Here is a 25365-nt window from a genome sequence, read left to right as displayed (position 1 = left end):
CAGTGTACAATTATGCATAAATTGTGGACAAATTGTCAGCATACCAAAGGGTAATTGATATAGTTAATTGATATAATTTTTACATGCAATTCTGCCAGTGATGCTTGGTATTACCTTTCCAGCCAATGGTTGGGACACTGCGTGGTCTCACAGAGGTTCTAGTGCTAACAGGGCACCCCTGCCTAATGAACAGCCATGTCTAGCCATGGTCTAATTGTTCAGACACATGATACCACAGTTGTGATGTTGACCATAAACAGTGTAGTGGTGCATGTAGAAGGCTAAAGTCAACAAAGTGTCATGGACCAGAGTTTTGGTTTAGTGTGCAAGGATATGATTCCAAGTTACTGTTGTTCCATGTTCTGAATTGTCAGGGACTCACAGGAAAACAGTGAGGTGGTTCAGTGAGACCTTTTCCCAAGGAGCTGCCATTTGCTGAAATATAAGGTTTCTGATTCATGAAGTATTAGTAGATCCTTTTTTTCCAACCAGAGCAGCACAGAGAGAATACATATTCCAAAACTGGGTTTATTTAATATTAATATTTAATATTTTATTCAATATTTAAATTTAATAATTATTATTATTAATATTTCTCACAAACATTCTTCTTAAATTCAAGCCAACCTCACACATCAAATAAAAAATAAAAACCAGAGATGGAAAAAGCATTGTGAATGATTGTTGCCCCATACAAACAAAATATTGCTCCACCTCCTGTGATATACTGCAACTTTTCCCTAACTCAGCAACCCCAACAGGACAAATTAATAGAGCATCGATAACCTATGTTCCTAATCATGTTTGCTCAACTTCATTTACAAGTACGGGTTATAAAAATTCAAACAAATTCTACATGTTTCATTATTGTTGTGTAGTCCTATTTGTACTCCTCACATAATTATATATTTTAGTCATTAAAATGTGTTACACTTAGTCTTTCAATTATGTTGTGTCCACTGAATCCACTGTCCCTTTGTTACTCCGATGGAAAATCCCTCTGAACACATTACCAATGAAAATATTGAGGAGATGGTAGATTTGACTTTGACCTTGTTTGGTCCTCACAATTGGAGCCAATTTTTGTGTAGAAAACACTCCTTTTAACGAATCATTCAAAGGTCTACCTCAGCATAGTCACAGACAAATCTTAGGTAACAACCAGAGAACCTAGAAACGACCTTTGCTCCTTAACTGTTGTTGGTACAGGCCAATTTTTTGAAAGCCAAGACCTTTAATGTGCCCAAGATATTTTACAGAAGTCTGGAAAAAAATGACATTTGGATGGAGACTTTTTTTACCTAAAGTTTGCAATCCTTTTCAACACTCACATCAATGTTTAATCGTGTTCTGTTAGTGTATCAGAGAATATGATCAGATCATCTAGAAAGGCAGTAACTTTATGTAGATTAAGTCCTGGATTTACTTTTTCCATTGTTCTTTTAAGAGTGGCCTCTGAGTTTGTAAGTTCTTGTGGCACTGGGCAGTGAATGAATACTTATAGAAGGGAGGATGTCTACCCAATGCGAGATAAGGGACAGGTGCTTTTTAGTCAAGCTGTTCAGCTTGACTAATAGTATGATAGTCCATGAACATACTCAGATAGACATTCTGTGAGACATTTGAGAACTATGGCCAAAGCATAAGGACTATTAGATTCCTCTATGATGCCAGCATCCATCCATCCACCCATCCATCCATCCATCCATCCATTATCTTCTGCTTCTCCGGGGTTCGGATCGCGGGGGCAGCATCCTAAGCAATGAGGCCCAGACCTCCCTTTCCCCAGCCACTTCCACTAACTCGTGGGAGTTCCTCTCCTGGGGGCTCCTCTCGACGTGAAGAAGCAGTGGCTCTACTCCGAGTCCCTCCCAGATGACCGAACGTCTCACCCTATCTCTAAGGGAGAGTCCAGACACCCTGCGGAGGAAACTCATTTCGGCCGCTTGTATTCGTGATCTTATTCTTTCGGTCATTACCCAAAGCTCATGACCATAGGTGAGGGTGGGAACGTAGATCGACCGGTAAATCGAGAGCCTTGCCTTATGATGCCAGTTTTGCAATAAATTGCTTGAATGGGACATGGGTCAATATGATGAGTGACACTAGACACACCTCCAATATGCTCAGAGAAGGCATGAGAAGACTCCCTCTTGATTCTTTCTGAAATATGATCTTTATACTCTAGATATATATGGGGCACTATCCAAAGTCAAGGTACAGATCAGTGGTAGATGTGTGGCTAATGTGCTTATCAGGATACCCAAGAAAGGAATGTGCTATATGTTTGGGAACAAAACAAGGATGATCAAAACTGGTATGAGCTGGTATAAGTCATGGGGCAATCATGTGGCAGTCATGGGCTGGAGGTTAGGGAACCAGCCTTGTGACCTGAAAGTCACCAGTTCGATCCCCAGAGCCGACGGCACATGACTAAGGTATCCTTGAGCAAGGCACCTAACCCCCAACTGCTCCCTGGGCGCTGTGGGTAGGACTGCCCACCACTCAAGGCAAGTCTGCTCACTGCCCCCTAGTGTGTGTGTGTGCTCACTAGAGTGTATGTGGTATTTCACTGCACGGATGGGTTAAATACAGAGGTGAAATTTCCCTGTTGTGGGACTAATAAGAGTCTCAATCTTAAAAAGGCACAGCACAGTAGATGGGTGAACCTTCTACAATGCCACATTTTGGAGGGATGCAGGCGATACAGTATTTCTCACTTCAACTCTGAACTTACTGCTCAGATTCTATTTGCCCAGAACTCCAGCCCAAGTTCTCTCCCTTCCCTCAAATCGCTCTTACCTCATTCTATCACAATATGTTGAAGGGACAGTCTGAACTTGCAAAATGCAGGTTACGGTTATACCATGCACAGTGGAAGCCAGTGGAATATGTCAATAATGTCTAGGAAGGCTGCCAACTTCTCTGGGCTCAAGCTCATATGAAATGGACTGATGCACAGTGGAAATGTTTGGTCCGATTAGACAATCCTTCAGAATGTAAAACATTAAGCACAATACCTTTGTAGTGTTTTCAATGTAATACAGATCAAACAGAATTTTCTAATCACTGCTTTTCATTTTTAATGGCACACACTCTCCCAATTTTTTTGAAAGCTTTCTCGCAATTATCTTGTTTATAGAGTTCACATGCTGAGTTCACCCTCTATCTCTTACTGATACATGTTTCACTTATAAGGCTGTGGACACTTTTTCCAGTTTAGAATGTTTCCCATTCATTGTCGCCACTAGGTGCGTGTGGATTTCATAGAGACGGAGCATGTTTGCAGCGCAGCCAGCAAGAGGGGCAAGTACCGTACCACAGTTGATGTTGACGCACAGTCCTCCAGATCCATCCCATACACTATTATTCCCATGGAGCTGGAAAACCACTGGATTGAGGTGAAGGCTTCAGTGTATGGGTCAACAATCGGTGATGGAATAAAGAAGGCCCTGAAGGTGGTGGTGAGTGTCAGTTGAAGAGTTTCAACATTCTTGAAAGGTTCAGAGAATGCCATTCAGCATGAGCCCTGGGCAGCAAGCTGAGATGATGACATCGGCTGGGTGTAGCTGAGTCTGTTTTACAGGATTACTCTTACATCAGTAATATACACCAATATAAAATTACAGATAACCTACGCTGAAGCTTAAGTGGAGTTTGACACTAGTCATTTGTGTTTGTTTGAGTGAAACATAGAAAGTCAACAAATATTGTACACCCCTTTTCCCCCAAACCCACCGAGACCAAATTTGATGCTCACTCATTCTATTGAGAATAGGTAAAAAAAAGATGAACAGATCAATCACACTATCCTTCTGTTTCTTAGTCTGAAGGTGTGTTATCTACAGTTGAAGAGAAGAATGTGGAGCTGAACCCCTCTAAAGTTGATGGTGGGTGTTTTGCTCATTTTCATTACTTTGTCCTCTACATATTATCTCTAATTCAGGTGCCCGAATAAACTCTTAATCTCTTTGTCTCTCTGTCTTTCTGTGAAAAAGGTGGAGTGCAGGTCTTTCATCTGAGGAGTGATATACCAGAACGGCAGATTCCAGGCAGTCACGCAAATACATACATCACCTTAACTGGTAAGAGCAAGATAGCCATTCATTTTTCTTTCTTTTAGGTAAAATTGTTAGCGAGAAAGATACAAATTGAATCTCAGCAAGAACTCATTCATTCAGAACTGCTTATCGCTCAGTTCCGTGTTGAGACTTCCAATAAGTAAAGATAGATGAATGGCATCCTCCTTCAAAATGATGGTCTACCTAATCAAGATTGCATATATATATATATATATATATATATATATATATATATATATATATATATATATATATATTTATATATATATATATATATATGCTTCTGTTATTTGTAAACTGTGTTGTCTTTTTGCTCTTTGCCCACTATGAACATTGAACTTTGGCCACCAAGGCAAAATGTGGGGACCCCTCAGTTAGAGAATTCTGGTAACAGATAGGGAATGCAGATATATGACCTGGATGCAGAGGATGTGCAAGATAAATCCTTTCAGGAAATGCATGACAGACAGACTGCACATATGGCTGACATTGAAAACTCCTACTGCTACTGTCTGGAAAGGGCAGGAGTGAGGGACAGCATGTGGGCACTAATCATGGCAGCACAAGAAGAAGAAGTCAGCATTAGATTGATCAAAGAGAAACACACCATATCAGACAAGACCCAAAGTGCACACATTCCAAAGAAGCCAATGTTAGGTCAGGTTCATAGACAGCTGCTGTCTTTTACCAGAATTATCAGTCCAACTTTATATTTTCACTGATAACATGGTAGTTACACATGAATTAATAATGAGTTATTACATACTTCCTTTTACTGCTGGGAAAAAGAAAAAAAAAACTCTAAAAAAGTTGCTTTTCCAGTCTGATTACAAATGTAATTACGTTTGTGTTATTACCCTTGTGTAATTACATGATAGGCTGTTACAGCTATTAAGATACATTTTTGTAATTACATAAGGTTTACTGCTGTAATCCATCTGTAATTGTGACAAAATCATCAGTAGTTACATTCTTGTTGCATATGCCATTCACACCATTATTAAAGACATTTAACATAAAGTGGGACCGAGTTATCTTGCATTTCCCCTGCTTTAGATTCCCCTTACTGTATTCATTATTATTGTCACTACATTAAATATTTTTTTTAAATCTAGAATAGTCCATGAGGCCTACATTTGTGAACGTAAATGGTACATAAACAAATCAATTCAGGAAATTGTTTAGTGTTGCCAGAAAGACATTTGATTTATTTAGCTAAAAATATTTTTAGATGTGCCGAAACAGAGTTCATAATTAAAGACTAGCTAACATCAAAACGTCATCACCACACAGCATGAAAAAGCATAGTATGTCCGTCTAACCAGGCTAAAAATATTTGATATATTCAGAAATATTGTTTGACAAATGCGTTTATTAAAGCACAATCTAAACTTTCTTTTGACAGATGATTAGTTATATCTTATATCTATATTGTGTATTTAATTTATCTATGCTCTAACGATGGCCGTTATTATCACTATACTAGGGATGTCCATTCATATCAGCAAAGTGTCGTTGCAGGTTTTCATTCCAACAAAGCAGAGCCACATTATAATTTCTTTAAGTGGACCAGTGGAATCATGTGTACTTCTGTTTGTGTGAAATTAAAACCTAGAGTCACTTCATGACTTCAAGACTGGACACCACTGGACTACATGGTGACCACTGCTGTCCTGTCAAGTTGTTTCAACACTTTGTTTTGTTTTTTGGTTTGAGCTCTTGAGTTTTGGACCGGTTTCTGGTTGAGTTTGCACTTTTTTTTTCTGGCTCAGGTTGGGTTTGGACTCAAAACACCACTCTATGTGTTTAGGTCCAACTGAGACAGAAAATTCTAGGGCTGCATTCACGAACAGACCAAAATTTTAGGTCGGACCTTCCAATGGCATGGGTCACAAATCTGATTGCAAATCCACACTTCACTTTTTAGATTTTTTTTTCTTTTTCTCAGGCTTCATGCAGCTGATTAGTTACATGAGGTGTGCTCCTTGATTCCGGGGCGGGGGATGTTGGGGTTGACTCCTCCCTTTCCCCATGTATTCTTTTTCTCTGTATTTTCCATCATTCCTGTCTTCCTGTCCTGTCTCTACCCTTGTCATATTGTATGTGCTCAGATGGGTTGATCATAATTTTGCTGGTTACTCTGGTGACTATGTGACAATAAAGGCTTCATATCAATAAATCCATTTACACTTGTTTGCTTTCCTTTAGGTCAGGATTTAAGTCAGACAATCGAGCAGGCCATCAGTGGAAACTTCATGGGTCGTCTGATTGTGCAGCCTTCTGGCAGTGCAGAGCATAATATGATCTACATGACATTACCCGTCATTGCCACACACTACCTGGACACCACTAAGCAGTGGGAGGAAGTGGGCTTCGACCGTCGTTCCGAAGCTGTCAAACACATCCAGACAGGTATGAAAAGTCACCTCCAGTATGTGACATGGGTACAATATTCTGTTTTTGGGTTTTGTAAGGGTAAAAGATGTGCTGGCTGCAAAACCCAAATTTTCTAACCTAACAACAGCAGATAGGTTGCTTTATTTTGTTTGTTTACATATTGCTTAAATAGTGTCAAAAATTGCGACTATGCTAAATAGGTACTTTAGTGACATCTTTCAGTGTTTGTTCAATATAATGCAACATTTCCAGACCTTTGACCTGGCATGGCAAAAATACAACCCCATTTCCAAAAAAGTTGGGATACACATATCAAATGTTGAAACTGAGAAATTGTATTTTTTTTTAAATATTTGCCCATTTTGAATTTGATGTCAACAACCTGTTCCAAAGAAACTGTGTTTCATCACCTCTTCATTTAATAACACTCTGTATGCGTTTGGAAACTGAGGAGACACTGCTGTAGTTTTTAAAGTTGAATAATTTCCCATTTTTGCTTGAGATAGGTTGGTTGAGGAAGGTTGAGAGGGCTCACCTCCACCCACAGTGTTGTCTCTGGAACCAAACCCCTGGATAGGGGTTGGTCCCTCTCCTACTCAGGGGTTGCACAGGGTGAGAAGCACCGGGCAGGTGTGGGGATACTCACGAGTCCCCGGCTGGTAGCCATGCAGTTGGAGTTGCCTCAATGTGAATTAAAATCACAGAGAGGAAAACTCATGCACCAAACAACAGGCCGGAGTATTGGTGGGGTTCTGGAAATGGTCCCACCTACAGACTCCATAGTCTTACTGGGAGACTTCAATGCTCATGCTGGCAATGACTGGGATACCTAGAGAGGCGTGAATGGGAAGAACGGCCTGCCCGATCTAAACCCGAATGGTGAATTGTTATTGGACTTCTGTGCTGGGCATGGATTGTCCATAAAAAACACCAAGTTTGAACACAAGGATGTTCCTAAGTGTACATGGTACCAGAGCTCCTTGGGTCAAAGGTCAATGATCGATTTTGTTGTCAATTCATCTGAGTTGGGACCGTATGTTCTGGACACTCGGGTGAAGAGAGGTGCTGAGCTGTCAACTGATCACCATCTGGTGGTGAGTTGGATCACATGGAAGGGAAGACTGATGGTCAGACCCGGTAGGCCCAAGCGAATAGTGATGGTGTGCTGGGAATGACTATCAGAGGACCCTGTTTGGATGATTTTAACTCCCACCTCCGGGAGAGCTTTTCTCACGTCCCGGAGGAGGTAGGGGACATGGAGTCTGAATGGACTCTGTTCAAAACCTCCATTGTGGAAGCTGCCAGGCGTAGTTGTGGCCAAAAGCTTGTGGGGCGGTAAGCCAATAACCCCCTGGTGGACATCAGTGATGAGGGAGGCCAGCAAGCTGAAGAAAGAGGCCTTTAGGGCCTGGATGGCCTGAAGGACTCCCAACTCAGCAGATAGGTACCGACAGGCAATAGTGGTGGCAGCAATTAATGGTGGCAGAAGCAAAATCCAGGGTGTCGGAGAAGTTTGGTGAAGCCGTGGAAAAAGACTTTTGCTTGACTTCAAGGAGGTTCTGGACGACTGTCAGGCAACTCAGGAGTGGTCGGAGTGGCAGTGCCCAAGCTGTATTTGGCAGGGGTGGAGAAACTCTGACTTCAAATGAGGATATTGTCGGTCGGTGGAAGGAGCACTTTGAGGAACTTCTTAATCCAGGAGACATGCCTCCCTCATGTGAGCCAGGACTGGAGGCTTCTGGTGTTTCAAGCTCTATTTCTGTGGTGGAGATCACTGAGGTAGTTGGCAGGCTCTTCAGTGGTAAGGCACCAGGGGTGGATGAGGTTGGTGGTCCCTATTTTTAAGAAAGGGAACCAGAGGGTGTGTGCCAACTATCAGGGTATCACACTGCTAAGCCTCCCTGGGAAAGTCTATGCCAAGGTGCTGGAAAGGAGACTCTGACCGATAGCTGAGCCTCAGATTGAGGAGGAATAATGCGGATTCTGTGTCAGCCGTGGAACAACGAACAGCGGCAAGGTGCCAGCAATCAAGACTAACTCGACGCACCTGGAAGCCCTCGTATATAAGGTGCTGGCAAACTCCAATGCCTGTCACACCTTTGTAGAGGGGGTGACCGGTATGGTTCTTAGTCAAAGAACAAAGAGAAAAGAACAGAAAAGGAAAAGAACAGAGAAAAAGCCTCAAAAGGTGTTTGCTCTATGAGCAAACACATCGAGCAAAGCCCGCCAACTGCCATAGTCATGATGGTAGCATCTTTGTGTTTTCATTTTGTTGATTTCGCCTTACTAAGTATCTTTTGTTTGAGCACGTCGTCCGTGACGTCTCTTTGGTTTGCCCTTTACTTCCGCATCCCTTTCCACCTTCCTCAGACCACCTTGACCGTCATCACTCGCTCACTCACATGGTGCAACTTCTTCAGTGGTGGCGGCGACTGTGTTTTCCGTTGCTCTTTACGTTTTTGTTTTTGCTGGGCTTCAGTTCTGTGCTTGGGTCCGCCTCCCTGCCATCCCGTAACAGGTTCATGTTTTTTTTGCCTTTTTCCTACTCCCTTTAGATATGTTAGAAAAGTTACTCACATACAAAGATGTTCCTATGGGTAACAAAAAATATGATCAGCTAAGGTTCTAAACTAAACTGAGTACTAAATAATATGGAAATGAAAATGTATTATCCTAAACTCTTAAGGATATGAAAATAGATAAGAGCCATCCTAATTATTTTATGCTGCTGAGACTGATGCCTCTCTCTTTGCTTTTAGGTTATGAACAAGAGCTGACTTACCGTAAAGACGATGGATCCTATGCTGCATGGACAAACAAACCCAGCAGCACATGGTAAAAGATACATGCATGAGATTCACTCCCCCTCTGCTCTCTGAATAATTATCTAATGTAGTTCATTTATAATTCATGATCCATTTTTCCTGTATGTTTGTCTCTGTGGCAAAGGCTGACGGCGTACGTGGCCAAAGTCTTTGCCATGGCCAGTGGCCTCATTACCATCGAGGAGAATGTTCTCTGCAGTGCTATTAAGTGGCTGGTTCTGAAGACACAGATGCCAGATGGTACATTTAAAGAAAGCGCACCTGTGATACATACGGAGATGGTCGTAAGTTGAAATCGCTTTTGCTTTTGGCTAAATATGTCTTCTTGACTGGTGTCTCTTTAACCTTAAAGCTATTAGTTCAATGTAAACCCAGTGTTTCAGTGCAGGCTTTTCTGTTATTCCAGGGAGACGTGCAAGGAAAGGATGCAGACGCATCTCTGACAGCATTTATCTTGATTGCAATGCAAGAAGGAAGTGAACGTTGTGCCAAGGCAGTCCCTGTAAGTCAAATTTGATGTGTGATAAACAGTCTGCTATATACAAAAATGGGGAAAAAAAGTAATTCTAAATTGTTGCCATTTTTCTCTTTCGTTTTATTCACTTAGCGTCTTTCAGAGAGCATTAAGAAGGCCACTGAGTATCTGGCACGAAGACTTACTACTTTGAGAAATCCTTATGCTGTTGCTATGACCTCCTATGCCATGGCCAATGCTGGCAAATTCAACAAAGATCTCCTGATGAAGTATTCCTCTGGAGGTCCGTGAAACTCATTTGCAAGAGGTTCAGAGACAAACCGGGTTGTGCTCACCAACTTATTTTTATTTTTTTTATAAACAGATGGTGCTTTTTGGCCAGTCCCGAGAGGACACCACTTCACCGTGGAAGCCACAGCCTATGCTCTGCTGGCTCTGGTAAAGGCAAAGGAATTTGACGCAGCAGGGAAAGCAGTGAAGTGGCTCAATACGCAGACCAGTCCTTATGGAAGTACTGGCACCACACAGGTAAGCCATACATGCCAGTGATGCCCTGATGCCCTAACCTTAAATTGAAAGTGATGTCATTCAAGCTTGAACATTACTTTACACAGCACTTAAATAAGCATTGAATTGAGTATTGTTTGCAATATATTGTGCTGCACTTATATATATTTTACTGTATTGCACTTTGTATTGTAGTTTAATTTTGTTGAATGGCCTCTGTTTTGTAGTTTACTGTATTATAGTTTACTGTATTGTAGTTTATTGTATTGTATTGTATGGCACAGAGTTCTGTGTTCAACTGCACATTCAGAAAAAAATCCAAGTGCAAAAAGTAGGGATGCACCAGTATAGGAATTTGCTGATGCTGATACACACAGATTAAGTGTAGAAATTGGCATTAGCTCTATCTGAATTAGCATTGTAGACATTTATACATCTACATTTATTTGTAGAGTGTTACAAGAAGGGCTGCAAAAAAACAAATTGTGATATTTCATGTAAATATCATGTTAATTCATGTAAATGATAGACTAGAGTAACTGGCTTAAATGTGGCTTTTACATGGTAAAAGCCAGATCAATAAAGTATATATGCAACAAATGACTGATAGTCAAATAATATATTGTAAGGGTGGCAGACAGAACCAGTTGCTCACTGCAGAGGCGTTAAGATCTTTAATACCAAAGGGGATATCCAAAGTCACAGTTGGTAAACAGAAGCAGAGAGTCAGTGGGGATGTTTGAAACTATAGCAGAAGACAAAAACAGAGCAAAGGGATAAGGCTAGAATCTATGTTTGTCCATGTAAACAGAACTTTGGGGGTTGTCATGGGCTGGAGGTTAGGGAACTGGCCCTGTGACCGGAAGGTTGCCAGTTCGATCCCCAGGGCCGACAGTTCATGACTGAGGTGTCCTTGAGCAAGACACCTAACCCCCAACTGCTCCCCGGGCACCGTGGTTAGGGCTGCCCACCGCTCCGGGCGAGTGTGCTCACTGCCCCCTAGTGTGTGTGTGTTCACTAGTGTGTATGTGGTGTTTCACTTCATGGATGGGTTAAATGCGGAGGTGGAATTTCCCCGGTTGTGGGATCAAAAAAGTATCACTTACTTACAATATTGGGAGTCCAGCACCTGATGGACAGTAGACCAGCAAGCCCTCCACCTCCAGAGTTTCCGTTGGGGCCCCATCAGGTGACATCTCATCCAGAGGACCTGAGGTCACAGGTTTAAGAAAGGAAACATAGAAAGAGGGTGAGATACCTAATTGTGCTAGTAAGTTAAGTCTGTATGTGATATCATTGATCTTTTTAATGATCTGGAGTGGACCGATGTACTTGGGCTGCAACTTATTACAACCCTCCCCAAACCTGAGGTCCCAAGTAGAAAGCCCAACCTCTCTACTCAGATGAAATACTTGACCAGACTCTGGATGTAAATTGTGAACCTCGATCTGAAATGATGTCTTCTGGGATGCCAAAGTTACTGAAAATGTGTTCATATAGAGTATAGTATTTGGCAGAGATTTAAAGGGAATTAACTTTACTCCTCTAGAGAAATGATCAACAACTGTGAGGATGGTGGTAAACCTTTCAGAAGGGGTTAAATCAGGATACAAATAGAGACATACATTTGCCAACTGAGTGTTTTGGAGGTTTTATGTTGTACACGTACCAATCTATGCACATCCTGCTTAAGGGTTTTCCACCAATATCTGTTGAGTAACAGTCATTGTGTGCAAAATTCACCAGGATGACTGGAGCTAAGAAAGGAGTGAGCCAGTGTAATCAACTGATCTCGAAATTGGTCCAGCAGTTAAAGCTTATTGGGTGGACAGTGAGCAAGAACTTTGACATTTTTGAGTGCTTTAGCAATCTCATGGTCAACCTCCCAGCAAATGGCATTGCATTTGTACAGAAGAAGGTAGAATAGGCTCAGGCTCAGGCAGGCTCTTTCTCTCCTCCAGAGCTTAGTTTATGTGAATAAAATGCTATAGGACATAATTTCTTGGGGTCACTACTATGCTGGTATAAGACTATACCTACTCCAGTCTGTGAAGCATTGACCTCTACTACAAAGAGCTTGGAAGGGCCTAGGTGTTTCAGAATTGGTGCAGATGTGAAAGCAGTTTTGAGTTTCTGAAAGGCGGCTTCTGCTGCTGGACCCCAAGTTAACTTTTTAGACCCACCTTTGAGAAGGTCTGTGAGAGGTGTGGCATTGGAACTGAAATTTTGAATTAATTTTTGCAATCTCTGCGGTTCTTTGACATTTGTGGGGGTAGGCCAATTAACAACAGCTTCAAGATTCTGGTCATCCATCAGAACTCCTTGTGAAGAACTAATCCAAGGAAGGAGAACTTGTGAACTAATCTGAGAAAGGAGACTCTGAAGATGAAATTCACATTTCTCTCCCCTGACAAAAAGGTCATTTTCTAGTAAATGATACAAGACTTGACAAACTTGTTGTACATGTGTATCAAAATCAGGTGAGTAGATTAGGATGTCATTAGTGTATGCGATTATGTATTTCCCTATCCCGGAGGACATTATTGATGAAAGATTGGAAGACTGACCTAGTGGTGATGAATGCTGTTTTTTATTCATCTCCTTCTTTGATGTGTACCAGGTTGTAAGCGCTACAAAGGTCTAATTTGATGAAAAACTGGGCACCTCGAAGTTGTTCCAAGGCAGCAGGGATCAGAGTTGGAGGATAAGGTGTTTTTGTGGTGATATTATTAAGGGCATGATAGTCTATAAAAGGCCTGAGAATAATCCAGATGCGACTGGGGAAATGGTTGGATGAATAAAACCTTGAGCCACTGCCTCATCAATATATTCCCCCATGTTTTTCTCTTCTTTTTCTTGATTAAATGGATACACATGGGATATAGGCAAAGTAGTTCCCTATATGATGTCATTGGAACAGTCATAGGGAGTTTAGAGGTATTTTTTTTTACTGAAATTTCTGTAAGATCAGTGTACTGGGGGGGTTGGTATAGTGGGGTTTCATTGGTGGTTGACCTAATCCTAAATTTGGGATGATTGGCAATGAGAAAGCAGTAATTTCTCTGCCTGACCAACGGATTTGTGGATTGTGTTTTTGTAACCAGGGGAGACCTAAAATAATTAAGATTTAAGAGTCAATGACATGAAAAGGTAATTCTTTGTGGTCTCTAGCAGAACAGGTTCAGTGACCAAGTAGATAGGATCCACTCCAACAGGTCCTCCATCCAGCACAGTGACTTTAAGGGGAGTCTGAAGATCTCGAACTGGAATGTGCAATTCAGCCATCACATCTGAATGGATGAAATGCACCTCAGCCTCGGAGTCAATTAACGCTGTAATGACACGAGAAGAGTGACAGTAGCGAACAGTAATGGCACACACTGAAACCAACCCCTTTGTGGGAACACTCTACCACTTTACCACAGCTACTGCCATAGCGTGTAGATTAGAATCCTTGAACTTTCCTGGGGTTGGTTCCTGAGGTCTGTGTGGACAAGCCTGACAGTCATGTGAATTGTGACCAGCTGCACCACAATAGCCTGGAAGAGTCACACCGCATGGGTTCTGGAGCCAAACTGGAACTTGAGCTGGAGCTAAAACAAACACATGCCCAGGAACTGGAACTAGCACTGGAACTGTAGATTCAATTGTCGATCAATCGTCAAATAGTCATCTTTCAGATTGAGTTGTTTTTTTAATCTAAATAAAGGAGCTGTAGAACGTTAACTAGCTAATGTATGTCATGTCTGTGACAGGATGAGCCGAATATTTGAATATTCGGATATTAGATATCCCATATTGAATATTATAATATTCCAGTGACTTTACTATTACTAATGAAACATGATGAGCTTTAGTGATGTTTGTAACAGCAGCATTAGCTCATTCTGACAAATCAATTTCAGTGCAGGAGTAATTCGGTTTTTCAGAATACCTCCTCTGTGGGAGTCCTTCAGGGATCCTGACCATTGAAGAGCAGGGCAAAGGGGTCTAACAAAGAATGCAATGAAACAGATGTACTACAGTCTGTAATGTAGAACTACAAAGTGCACATAGTTCAAAGATAAAATCTAAGGAGCAGTTTAATGGCACTAATAATCCTAAAATAACTGGATCCTATCCCAGCGGTCATCGGGCAGAAGGCAGGATACACCCTGGACAGGTTGCCAGCCCATCGCAGGGCCTAATCATAGCAATGTGGTTAATTTTAACCAGACTCACCATACTCATGTACATGAACATAAAATAATTGAGCTTGGCCTAGAAATACCACAGTTTCATTACAAAAAGAAAAACAAAATCATTAAAAAAAACATTAAATAGAAACTAAAAAATGTCCTGTACTTCAGTAATAACGGTTCCTTTCTCAAAAATACCATTCAACATGCAACAACAGAAGTTTCAATTTAACACTTTGGATCTTTTCCAAATTAATCCCAATCAGGAATATTAAGATAAGATGGTTTATAACCATACTAAACTGTACACAGATCTTATTACATAGACAGTGTGTACACCATAATATGTAATTATACACTAAACATCAAATGTGCAACATTGACATCTTATTACAGCTCATTTAGAGAAAACTACGAGTGGTGATTTTTTTTTAACATTCTAAAAAGGAAGAAATGAATTCAACCGAAAAAAAGATAAAAAATTGCTTGACTGTTTCTCACCCAGGCAACTATCATGGTCTTCCAATCTGTGGCTGAGTACTACAAGCAAGTAAGAAGATTTCACCGAGGGGACTTGGATGTGGAGTTGTCTGTGAGTGGACGAAGCCAAAGGACAAATTGGAATATAAGAAAGGAAACCTCAAGCCTCACACGTTCAGACAAGGTTAAACATGCTCTTTGTACACTATAAATATTTTGCTCTTTTCACATTGGGAAAAATTGAGTTAATTTCATTCAAATATGTACATCATTTCTACAGTAATAAAGCAAATCACATCAACACAACTTCTGTAAAAAAGAAAGTAAACTTGTTTTGGGACGGCCGGGACACCCAAGTGCAGAGAGGAAAGGAAAAGGAAAGGAAAGGTCTTAAATGAATTTAGTGAGGTGATGGAGTGGGAATTCGGAGATTTTGCATGTTGGAGTTGAGGTGCCTCAACTGCCGATGTACTGATTGGCAGTCCAAGGAGTTACCGCTGCGGGAAATGGGAAAAAACACCTCAATGAATAGGAAATAAAAAGGCAGGAAAAAGGTGAACAAAGGGTAAGGTGAAGGCATTATGCTCAAACAAGGGCTGAACTAGAGAAGTGAAATGACTCTATTTGATAGGGTGAGGAGCTCGGCCATGCGGGAGGAGCTTGGAGTAGAGCCGCTACTCCTCCGTATTGAGAGGAGCCAGCTGAGGTGGTTTGGGCATCTGATCAGGACACCACCTTGGCTGCCTCCTGGTGGAGGTTTACCAGGCATGGCCTTCAGGGACAAGACCCCAGGTTCCCTCAACTTGGGAATATATCTCCAAGTTGGCCTGGGAGCAGCTTCCCTGGAATGAGCTGGAGGAAGTTGCAGGGGACAGGCTCGTCTGGGATTCTCTGCTCTCCCAAATGCTACCACGACCCTAGCTGGCCTAAGCAATTAAAGATGGTCATGATGATGATGATGACAACTGTTAAGGCTGAAAATCTTCTGTGTCTGTGCATTCACAGGTTAACCTTAAGCAGGAATTTAATGTCACTGCTAAAGGAAACGGTGTGGCATCTCTCAAAGTGAGTATTGATAAATGCTACCCCAGCCTTGTGTCTCTGACAATATTGGTTTTATAGTTGTATTTGTTGATTGTTAATAAAAATCTTTCATATAGGTAGTAACATACTACTACGCTAGACCCACTGAGAAGGAAGGTGACTGCAAAGATTTTAATCTTACTGTTAAGATGGAAAAGCAACGTGATGGTAAGGTTCATCATGACCCAAATGTGTCTCTGTGTGCAACTCTAGTTATAGCTGTAGGACACAATCAAGCAATTCCTAAATTTATTATAAAATCATCATTTTCTCTTATTTCAGTGTCATATCCAGGCGCTAAAGAAAGTTATCTGCTCACCATTGAAACCTCGTGAGTATATCAGAATATGGATTGCACATACAGTTCACTGCACCAATTTTTTACTTTTGTTGAGCAAATATGATATTTTAGATTATATATTCACCAACTGTATGCTTTAGAGCTGTTAAACGATAGGAATAAAATGTTTTTTGGTTTTTATTTGCTTTTATTATTATTCATTTGTACAGCTATAACAGTGAAACCAGAGATGCCACTATGTCTATATTGGATATCGGCCTGCTGACAGGATTTGTTGTGGATGAAAAGGATCTCAAAGATGTAAGGAAATATCTAACTGATAATACAACCCCATTTCCAAAAAAGTTGGGACGCTGTGCAGCATGTAAATAAAAACAGAATGCGAAGATGTACAAATCATGTAAACCCTATTTTTCCAAGGAAAATACTCCAGAGACAGAATATCAAATGTTGACTGAGACAGAGAACTGTTATTGTTTTTTTAAAATAAATTCCCATTTTGAATTTGATGCCAACAACATGCTCCAAAAAAAGTTGGGACAGGGGCCTGTTTATCACTGTGTTTCATCACCTCTTCATTTAACAACACTCTGTAAGTGTCACCTGGACTCTTTTAATATGGAGCAATGCTGTTGTAATACATGCAGAATGTGGTTTTACATTATATTGCTGAAGTAAGCAAGGCTGTCCCTGAAAAAGACGTCTAGCTAGCAGTATATTTTGCCAAAACATGTATATACCATTCAGCATTAATGGTGCAGTTGCTGATTTGTCAGACCACAGGACACTTTTCCACTTCCCCTCAATCCATGTTAAATGAGCCCTGGCCCAGAGAAGGTGGCAGCGTTTTTTTTTTATGTATGGTTTCTTCTTTGCGGTTTTAGAGTTTTAACTTGCATTTGTAGATGCATTGATGAACTGTGTTCACAGACAGTGGTTTTCAGAAGTTTTCAGAAGTCTTCAGAAGTCGGAGCCCTTGCAGTGATTTCCACTACAGAATCATGTCTGTTGTTCATGCAGTGCTGCCTGAGGGTCCAAAGATCACAGCCAGCAAATACTGGTTTTTGGACACATCCCTTGCATACAGAGATTTCTCCAGATTCTCTGAATCTTTTTATGCTATTATGTACCGTAGACGATGAAAAGCAATTTTATTTTCTATTTTATGTTGAGAAACATTTTTCTTGAATTGTTGTACATCACTAACATTTTAAACCCTAGTAAGAACATAAGATTTAGCTTATTATTCCAAAAACGAATGATAATATAATGAAACTTAAACAGAATGTATTGGAATAGAATGTATGATATTTACCAAGAAAGTTCAGTTTTGCTGAAAATAGTGTTAGGGTTTCCTTGTAGTTTGTTGTGTATATTGTAACTAGTTAACATGTACAGTGCAGATCCTTGTAAATAAGTACCAACACAGTTCCAGCAAGTGTGCTCAAGCATTAGTCTCATTGTAGTTTATCTTACTCTTATCGATTCTTTGCCATAGTTAAAAAGTAATAAATGAATTTGTCACATTTTTTCTTGTGTTCACAACAGCTAACCACAGGGACTGACAGGTATATTCAGAAGTTTGAGATGGATAAACAGCTTTCAGAACGAGGCTCCCTCATCCTCTACCTGGATAAGGTACATATGATGACGACCCTTCATCAGACTTGTTTTTCACCATTTTTAAGCTTGTGATTGTTTTCTAATTAGGTTAATGCTGGTCTTGTGGGCAAACCACGTGCATGTACAAAGACCACTTGCTCAGCTTTATTTCTCGGGACCCCTTCTTATGCAATACCGGCAAAAAACTGGTAACATTTTATCACATCCCATAATGTGGTTCTTCCCATAAAGTACCATAAATGTTATTGTAATAAAACAGCAACAGTTTCCTTCAGTATGTTAATTATTAATCTATGCAAAATGATCATTTTTCTTTTTTTGATTTTTTTTTTCTAAATTTTGTGAAAATACTGAGTCATAAACCCAGTATTGGGAATCGTATCATGGACCAAGTGTATCATTACACCCCCATAGAAAACACTGAAAGCCACCCGTCACCACTGGTGAATGTGGACCCGCTATGAAGTCACCAGTGTGTCTTTCACCAGCACTCAAACAAAATCTGCATTGATATGTTTACACATGCCCCTCTTGGGTTGTGATATGGGTTATACTCCGGCTTGACTCCTGTCTTGGACAGAAAAGTCATGTCAATCAGGCATGCTTATTAGAATATTAGGCCACACCCAGACAGTTCTCAGAGAAGTCTGCTCAGCAAATTCAGCTGGTTTTTGAGCAGTGCGTGGTTTTATTCAGACTTTGCTGCATTTATAATGTAACAATTTATATGTTTTGCTATGAAACATTTTGCATTATACATTATATTGCATATACTTTAAACTACACTGAAAATGCATTAAACGTGTAAAACTGCTGCTTCTCACCAGGTGTCTCACAGGATGATGGATAGGATTGCTTTCGGAATGCACAAAAACAGTGAAGTGGCTATGCTTCAACCTGCTGGCATCACTGTGTATGAGTACTCCTCTCCAGGTAAGTTCATACACACACATATCACAGGTCATGGGGGCCAGCTGGCAATCATTATGTCCCAGACAGGGTGTCTGCTGTAACCTGCTTGTGGGACCAATGGGTCTAGTTAAAATCCACTCATCTTTAAAACAAATGTGTACAATAACAAAAGCAAAATGAATAATTAAGAATTGACATATATTCACCCTTAATTCCTGCTCTTACTTCAGCATCCTTCATTTAAATTAAACGTCTGTCATCAGATTACGACCTAAGTTGGCGCCCAAGGCCCCAACACACATGTAAACACATTTCCATTGCAATAAATGCTTGTGTCATCATAGATAAACGCTGTACGAAGTTCTACCACCCTATGAAGAAAGATGGAGCTCTACACAGACTGTGCAATACAGAGGGTTTGTGCCGTTGTGCTGAAGGTATGGCCGTTCACAGCTATGCTGCCAACACAAAGATGGCAAATTCATAATTCAGTGACATATTTTATATTTCTTCTCATTTAGCAATCCATACACGTGAACTGACCTGGTTGTTCGTCATTCCCTATAAATGGCCTTTACTTTGAAGTGGGCCAAACTGATTATATATATTATGTTTCCCAAAAGTCTAAACACTCAGTTTTTTTTCACAGAAAATTGCAGCATTCAAAAGAAACAGAAAATTGATGATAAAGATCGTCAGAAAAAGGCTTGTGAACCTGGCTTGGATTACGGTAAAGACTTAGAACTGACCGTTTCACCCCACACACCTTCACCGTTTACGTATCATGTTGTAATGAATCAACGATTGTATATGTGTAATAACTCAACAAATGAAATGTGCTTTTTTTGTTGTTGTTCTTTTTAAACAGTTTACAAAGTGAAAGTTGTGAAGACCGACCTGAGCCCATACACAGACTACTACACCATGAAGATTGAACAGGTTCTAAAAGAAGGTATGACTCCTTGATTGTCTTTTTATTGTCAGTTTGTGTGACCATCAATCACAACAAAGTGGCTTGCAAAAATCTCAAGCTTTGTCATGTGTAGAACACCATGTGCAATTGTGGCATTTAAACTGGGGAAAAGTCTATGCTGGGATCTTTGATATATTGAAAATGTGTTGGGTACAAAAAACATAAAGCTACTGGGTGTAGGTACAACGCAGTTGAACATAATGAACTGGTAATTAGGTCAATTATATTATATATTATATTACATTTCATAAAATCACTTGAAATATATACAACAATACAATACAAACAGCAAGCAGCATTTAACATGGCACTTGTTTTGGCGCCATCAAAACCTTGATAACGTAAAGAATTTAAAAATTCTTCATCTTCGGTTCATGTTTTGTGGTAAAGTGACTCAATGTTTCTTTTTTGTTGTTGTTCTTTTTCAGTAAAAGCCATGACATGACGCTGGACTTTTACATCACGTTTACCTTAAATCTTATTCTATGGATTGTCAGGTTGCAAGTCAGAAATCAGATTATTGTCCGACTCATGTAGACCCAGAGTTTTCATACTGTCTGATTACTCAAGTACATGTAAACACACGGATATTACTGATAAAATCTGATTTTCTGCAGTTATCAGACTGTTAAGTGCATGGGAATGTGCTCAGTGTCCTTTAGAAAGCATTAGTTAGAAAATAGTCACTGTGTCAGCCCTGTGAATCAAGAAGCTGCAGCTTTATACACCCATCACACCAATCAGGCATAACATTATGACCACCTCCTTGTTTCTGCACTCATTGTCCATCTTATCAGCTCCACTTACCGTATAGCTGCACTCTGTAGTTCTACAGTTACAGACTGTAGTCCATCTGTTTCTCTGATACTCTGTTACCCTGTTCTTCAGTGGTCAGGACCCCCAGGAACCCTCACAGAGCAGATACTGTTTGGGTGGTGGGTCATTCTCAGCACTGCAGTAACACTGACGTGGTGGTGGTGTGTTATTGTGTGTTGTGTTGGTACGAGTGGATCAGACACAGCAGTGCTGGTGTCTAATAGAGTGGACAGGGAGTGGAGGCAGTGTTTACAAACTCCAGCGGCTCTGCTGTGTCTGATCCACTTGTACCAGCACAACACACACTAACACACCACCACCACAGACAAAATCAGTGTTACTGCAGTGCTGAGAATGATCCACCACCCAAATAGTACCTGCTCTGTGTCTGAGTTCATGGGGGTCCTGACCACTGAAGAACAGGGTAACAGAGTATCAGAGAAACAGATGGACTACAGTCTGTAACTGTAGATCTACAAAGTATAACATTGGCAAACTGCACACACTCACAAAGTTTACAGTCCTGTATATTTTCAGTGTACTAACCACCTCTAGGCTTCTCTGTATGTTCAAGAGCCCAATAACTTGAAGAACCACAAATTATAGGGTAGACATTGACATAAATATATGGACCATAAATTGGAAGACATAAACGCTGTCTATAGTAATGTTATGATCTCACAAATATTCATTATTCAAGTGCCATAACAAAAATAAATAAATAAATAACAATCACATGTACATAAGTATTCACAGCCTTTGCCATGGCACTCAAAATTGGGTATCCTGTTCCCACTGATCATCCTTCAGTTGTTTTGACAACTTGACTGGAGTTCATCTGTGGTAAATCCAGTTGATTGGACATGATTTGGAAAGGCACACACCTGTCTACATATGGTCCCATAGGTGACAGTACATGTCAGAGCACAAACCAAGCCATGAAGTCCAAGGAATTGTCTGTAGACCTCCCAGACAGGATTGTATCGAGGCACAGATCTGGGGAAGGGTATAGAAACATTTCTGCAGCATTGAAGGTCCCAATGAACACAGTGGCCTTCATTATCCAGAAATGGAAGAAGTTTGGAACCACCAGGAGTCTTCCTAGAGCTGGCCACCCAGCCAATCTGAGTGATCAGGGTAGTCAGGGAGGTGACCAAGAACCCAAGGGTCACTCTGACAGAGCTTCAGCGTTGCTCAATGGAGAGAGGAGAACCTTCCAGAAGGACAACCATTTCTGCAGCACTCCACCAATCAGGCCTGTGTGGTAGAGTGGCCAGACGGAAGCCATTCCTCAGTAAAAGGCATGAGACAGTCCGCTTGGGGTTTTCCAAAACGCACCTGAAGGACTCTCAGACCATGAGAAACAAAATTCTCTGGTCTGATGAAACAAAGATTGAACTCTTTGGCCTGAATGCCAAGCATCATGTCTGGAGGAAACCAGGCACCGCTCATCACCTGGCCAATACCATCCCTACAGTGAAGCATGGTGGTGGCAGTATCATGCTGTGGGGTTGTTCTTCAGCAGCAGGAACTGGGAGACTAGTCAGGGTTGAGGGAAGATGAATGCAGCAATATACAGAGACATCGTTGAAGAAAACCTGCTCCAGAGGGATCTGGACCTCAGACTGGGGTGAAGGTTTATCTTCCAACAGGACAACAACCGTAAACACACAGCCAAGATGACGAAGAAGTGGCTTCAGGACAACTATGTGAATGCTTTTGAGTGGCCAAGGCAGATGCCAGACTTAAACCTGATAGAACATCTCTGGAGAGATCTGAAAATTCCTGTGCACCAATGCTCCCCATCCAACCTGATGGAGCTTGAGAGGTTCTGCAAAGAAGAATGGAAGAAACTGCCCCAAAATAGGTGCCAAGCTTGTAGCATCATACTCAAAGACTTGGGCTGTAATTGTTGCCAAAGGTGCTTTAACAAAGCATTGAGCAAAGGCTGAAAATACTTATGTACATGTATTCATAATTTGTGTAAAAAAGCTTTGCAGCCAATTTGTGCAAAAGCTCTACAGCATCTCTGGTTGAAGTCATTACATGACAAGCTTAATGTTGAATATGTAGACTTGATTTTGCATGTGGAATGTCACTGGGAAGGTGATGGGAAGGTGCTCCAGAGATTCACTGATTTGCTCTCGCATGATTAGTGCTGCGAGTGCCCTCCAAGTTAAACTTGCCTTGTGGACATCCCAACCAAAGTGCAATAGGCTACCTCACTTCTAGAATGTAGACAAAATGTTTAACTACATCTCAAACGAACACTCTTGCCATTCTGAAAACTTTGATCCCACTTTATATTAAGTGTCTCTAATAAACATGTAGTTACACATGAATACCATAATGCAACAACATTGTAACTACTGATGATTTAGTAAATGTTACAGGTCGGTTACAGAAGGACACCACATGTGTATCAACTTCAGTTTTGCTTCATGTAATTACTGTCTAGTGTAGCGTTAAAGTTACACTTTAAAATAAGTGGACAGTTCATGTGTAGTGGTTATGTAGGTACTGTGTAATAATGGAGGGGTAACATAGACACTGCTTTGGCAGAAATGCAACACATTTAATTAATGTATTAAAAGTTACTTGTTAAGATGAGGGGGTGTCTGCTGTTCTGTCATATTACAGACTGGTTTAAAGCTGAAACTGAAACTGAAAGCGTCACAGTACTAGCAACATAAATGCTGGCTAAATGTAAGGAAAGCTGGCAGATACAGTGTATGTAATGCCTTAATGTACGTTATTAGATATATCCTTTTACTTCTAGGAAGAAAAAAAACTTCAGTCTGATTACAGATGTAATTACATCTGTGTTATTACCCTCATGTCATTACATGAGCGATACTAGGCTGTTACAACTATTAACATACTCTTGTGTAATTACATGAGGCAAAAGTGAAGTTGATACACATGTGTAATTACTTAAAGTGCACATCTGCAATCCATCAATAAGTGACTAAATCATAAATAGTTACATTATTATTGCATGTTGTTCACATGTAACTACACCGTTATTAGAGACACTTGTGGAACCAAAACTTTTGCATTAACTTGGAAAGACTGTAAGAGGAGTTCAGTAGGCAGTTTGAGGATTTCAACCAGATTAAAGACATTGTGTCATTCATTTCAAACCCTTTTTTACCACTAAAATTGAGGGTCTGTCAGCAAGATTTCAACAGATGTTGAATTGCCAAATGGAGTTGACAGGCGAATAACTGACCTTTAAAATTACATTAAGATGATAGCTAGGTCAAGAGACAAGTACATTAGGGGACTTGTGAATCGTGAGAGATATCTATATTTTTCACCATGTCCACTAAAGGTGAAGGCCTTCTTTAGATCCACATATCTTTGTGTGGTGGCATTTTCACAGATCATCAGAAATACAAATATCACACTCACCTAACAGATACATATCTGACATACTACATCAGACTGGCTACATCATACTATACGTCGGATTATAAAGCACTTGCAGACAGTGTGCATCGCCCTGAGTGCCACCATCGCCAACACTCAGTTGTACATTAAGTAAACTGTTCATTTTTATTCATTTTAAGCTGTTCATTTTATGTTGTTGAAGGGTTTTTGGGGACATGCACAGCTTTATTTTCAGTAACCTAGGTGTTTTTTATTCTGGTAGATCTTTGATTTCAAAAAGTGTTAAACACTGGTCTAAGGTAAAATACAACAAATCTATACAAGCATTGTGGAAGGCCTGTTTTTGTCAGACAAGCTGTCTACACAATGCATCTCACAATCCATAAGTCTGCATGTGTGGAATCAAGTCTAAAGCTTTGGTGTCGAATCCCCTGGAGTCCTCCTTGATTTCCTGATGCCTAGAGAACTGATTATATTTCAGATCAGTTCCTGGACCTAGTGAAGAACATATGTATGTCTATAAATATAAATATAGTACACTTTATAGGATTAATGGTGTCTGCACTTATTTTATTTGATTTTTTGTATGTAGGCACTGATGCAGGAGTGGAAGGACAAGAGAGAAACTTTATGGGTCACGCTAACTGCAGAGAATCTTTTGGAATAGAGAAAGACAAGACGTACCTCATCATGGGCCGAAGCGTTGACCTACCAAAGATAGATGGAAGGTATCGTTGGTGCATTTATGTATGGATGTCTTCCCATGCAAGAGAATTGCTTTTGGTTTGCATATGTCTCTAATATGAGTGTAAGACATCTACAGTTACTTGTATGTCCTTTCTTTTTGGCTAAAAATGCATCATAGTAGAAATACTCTAAACATATAGAATGCAGATATTACATGTACACAAGTATATTTTCATTCAGTGTGCCTTGTGTACTCTTCATAATTTTTTTTTTTGTTCATCATGGGCTCATTCTTGTATTTATCAGGCTGCAGTACATCCTGGGCGAGCAGACGTGGATTGAATACTGGCCCACAAATGGAGAAGGTCAAACTCAAACCTACAGGGAGAAATACTTGGGTATCACCGGACTCGCTCAGCATCTCTTGACCATTGGATGTACCACATAAGCATCAGGGATACTTATATCAGTGTCATTCAATGTCATTATTTTCTGTTGAATATTTCACAAGCTCAGCTCTGCTTCTACTCTCACTGTGACTTCACATTGACTTAAGAGAAACCTTTACTCCAAAAAGTAAAGCATTCTGGTATGTCATACCTGAAGATCATCAAATAAACTTTCCAAAAGCAA

General features: G+C 40.5%; 1 protein-coding gene across 1 annotated transcript in view; it reads left to right on the top strand.

Annotated features, from left to right (window-relative positions):
• The window catches only part of LOC108411294 (complement C3-like), a 42732-nt gene extending 17367 nt beyond the window's left edge, over positions 1-25365 (top strand). The window contains exons 21-41 of the mRNA XM_017682787.2: positions 3252-3464; positions 3827-3890; positions 3999-4085; positions 6291-6494; positions 9239-9314; positions 9429-9588; positions 9711-9806; positions 9912-10062; positions 10144-10307; positions 14970-15128; positions 15950-16009; positions 16105-16195; positions 16310-16358; positions 16538-16628; positions 17877-17966; positions 18779-18884; positions 19208-19300; positions 19513-19593; positions 19732-19815; positions 24638-24773; positions 25039-25365. Of these exons, the coding sequence (XP_017538276.1) occupies positions 3252-3464; positions 3827-3890; positions 3999-4085; positions 6291-6494; positions 9239-9314; positions 9429-9588; positions 9711-9806; positions 9912-10062; positions 10144-10307; positions 14970-15128; positions 15950-16009; positions 16105-16195; positions 16310-16358; positions 16538-16628; positions 17877-17966; positions 18779-18884; positions 19208-19300; positions 19513-19593; positions 19732-19815; positions 24638-24773; positions 25039-25180 (2397 nt within the window). The 3' untranslated portion in view covers positions 25181-25365. The remainder of the gene's footprint in view (positions 1-3251; positions 3465-3826; positions 3891-3998; positions 4086-6290; positions 6495-9238; positions 9315-9428; positions 9589-9710; positions 9807-9911; positions 10063-10143; positions 10308-14969; positions 15129-15949; positions 16010-16104; positions 16196-16309; positions 16359-16537; positions 16629-17876; positions 17967-18778; positions 18885-19207; positions 19301-19512; positions 19594-19731; positions 19816-24637; positions 24774-25038) is intronic.

Source organism: Pygocentrus nattereri, chromosome 12, assembly GCF_015220715.1.
Source record: "Pygocentrus nattereri isolate fPygNat1 chromosome 12, fPygNat1.pri, whole genome shotgun sequence".
Classification (NCBI taxonomy): Eukaryota; Metazoa; Chordata; class Actinopteri; order Characiformes; family Serrasalmidae; genus Pygocentrus; species Pygocentrus nattereri.
The sequence above is the reverse complement of the archived record's forward strand: the minus strand, read 5'-3'. Positions and strand labels throughout refer to the sequence as shown.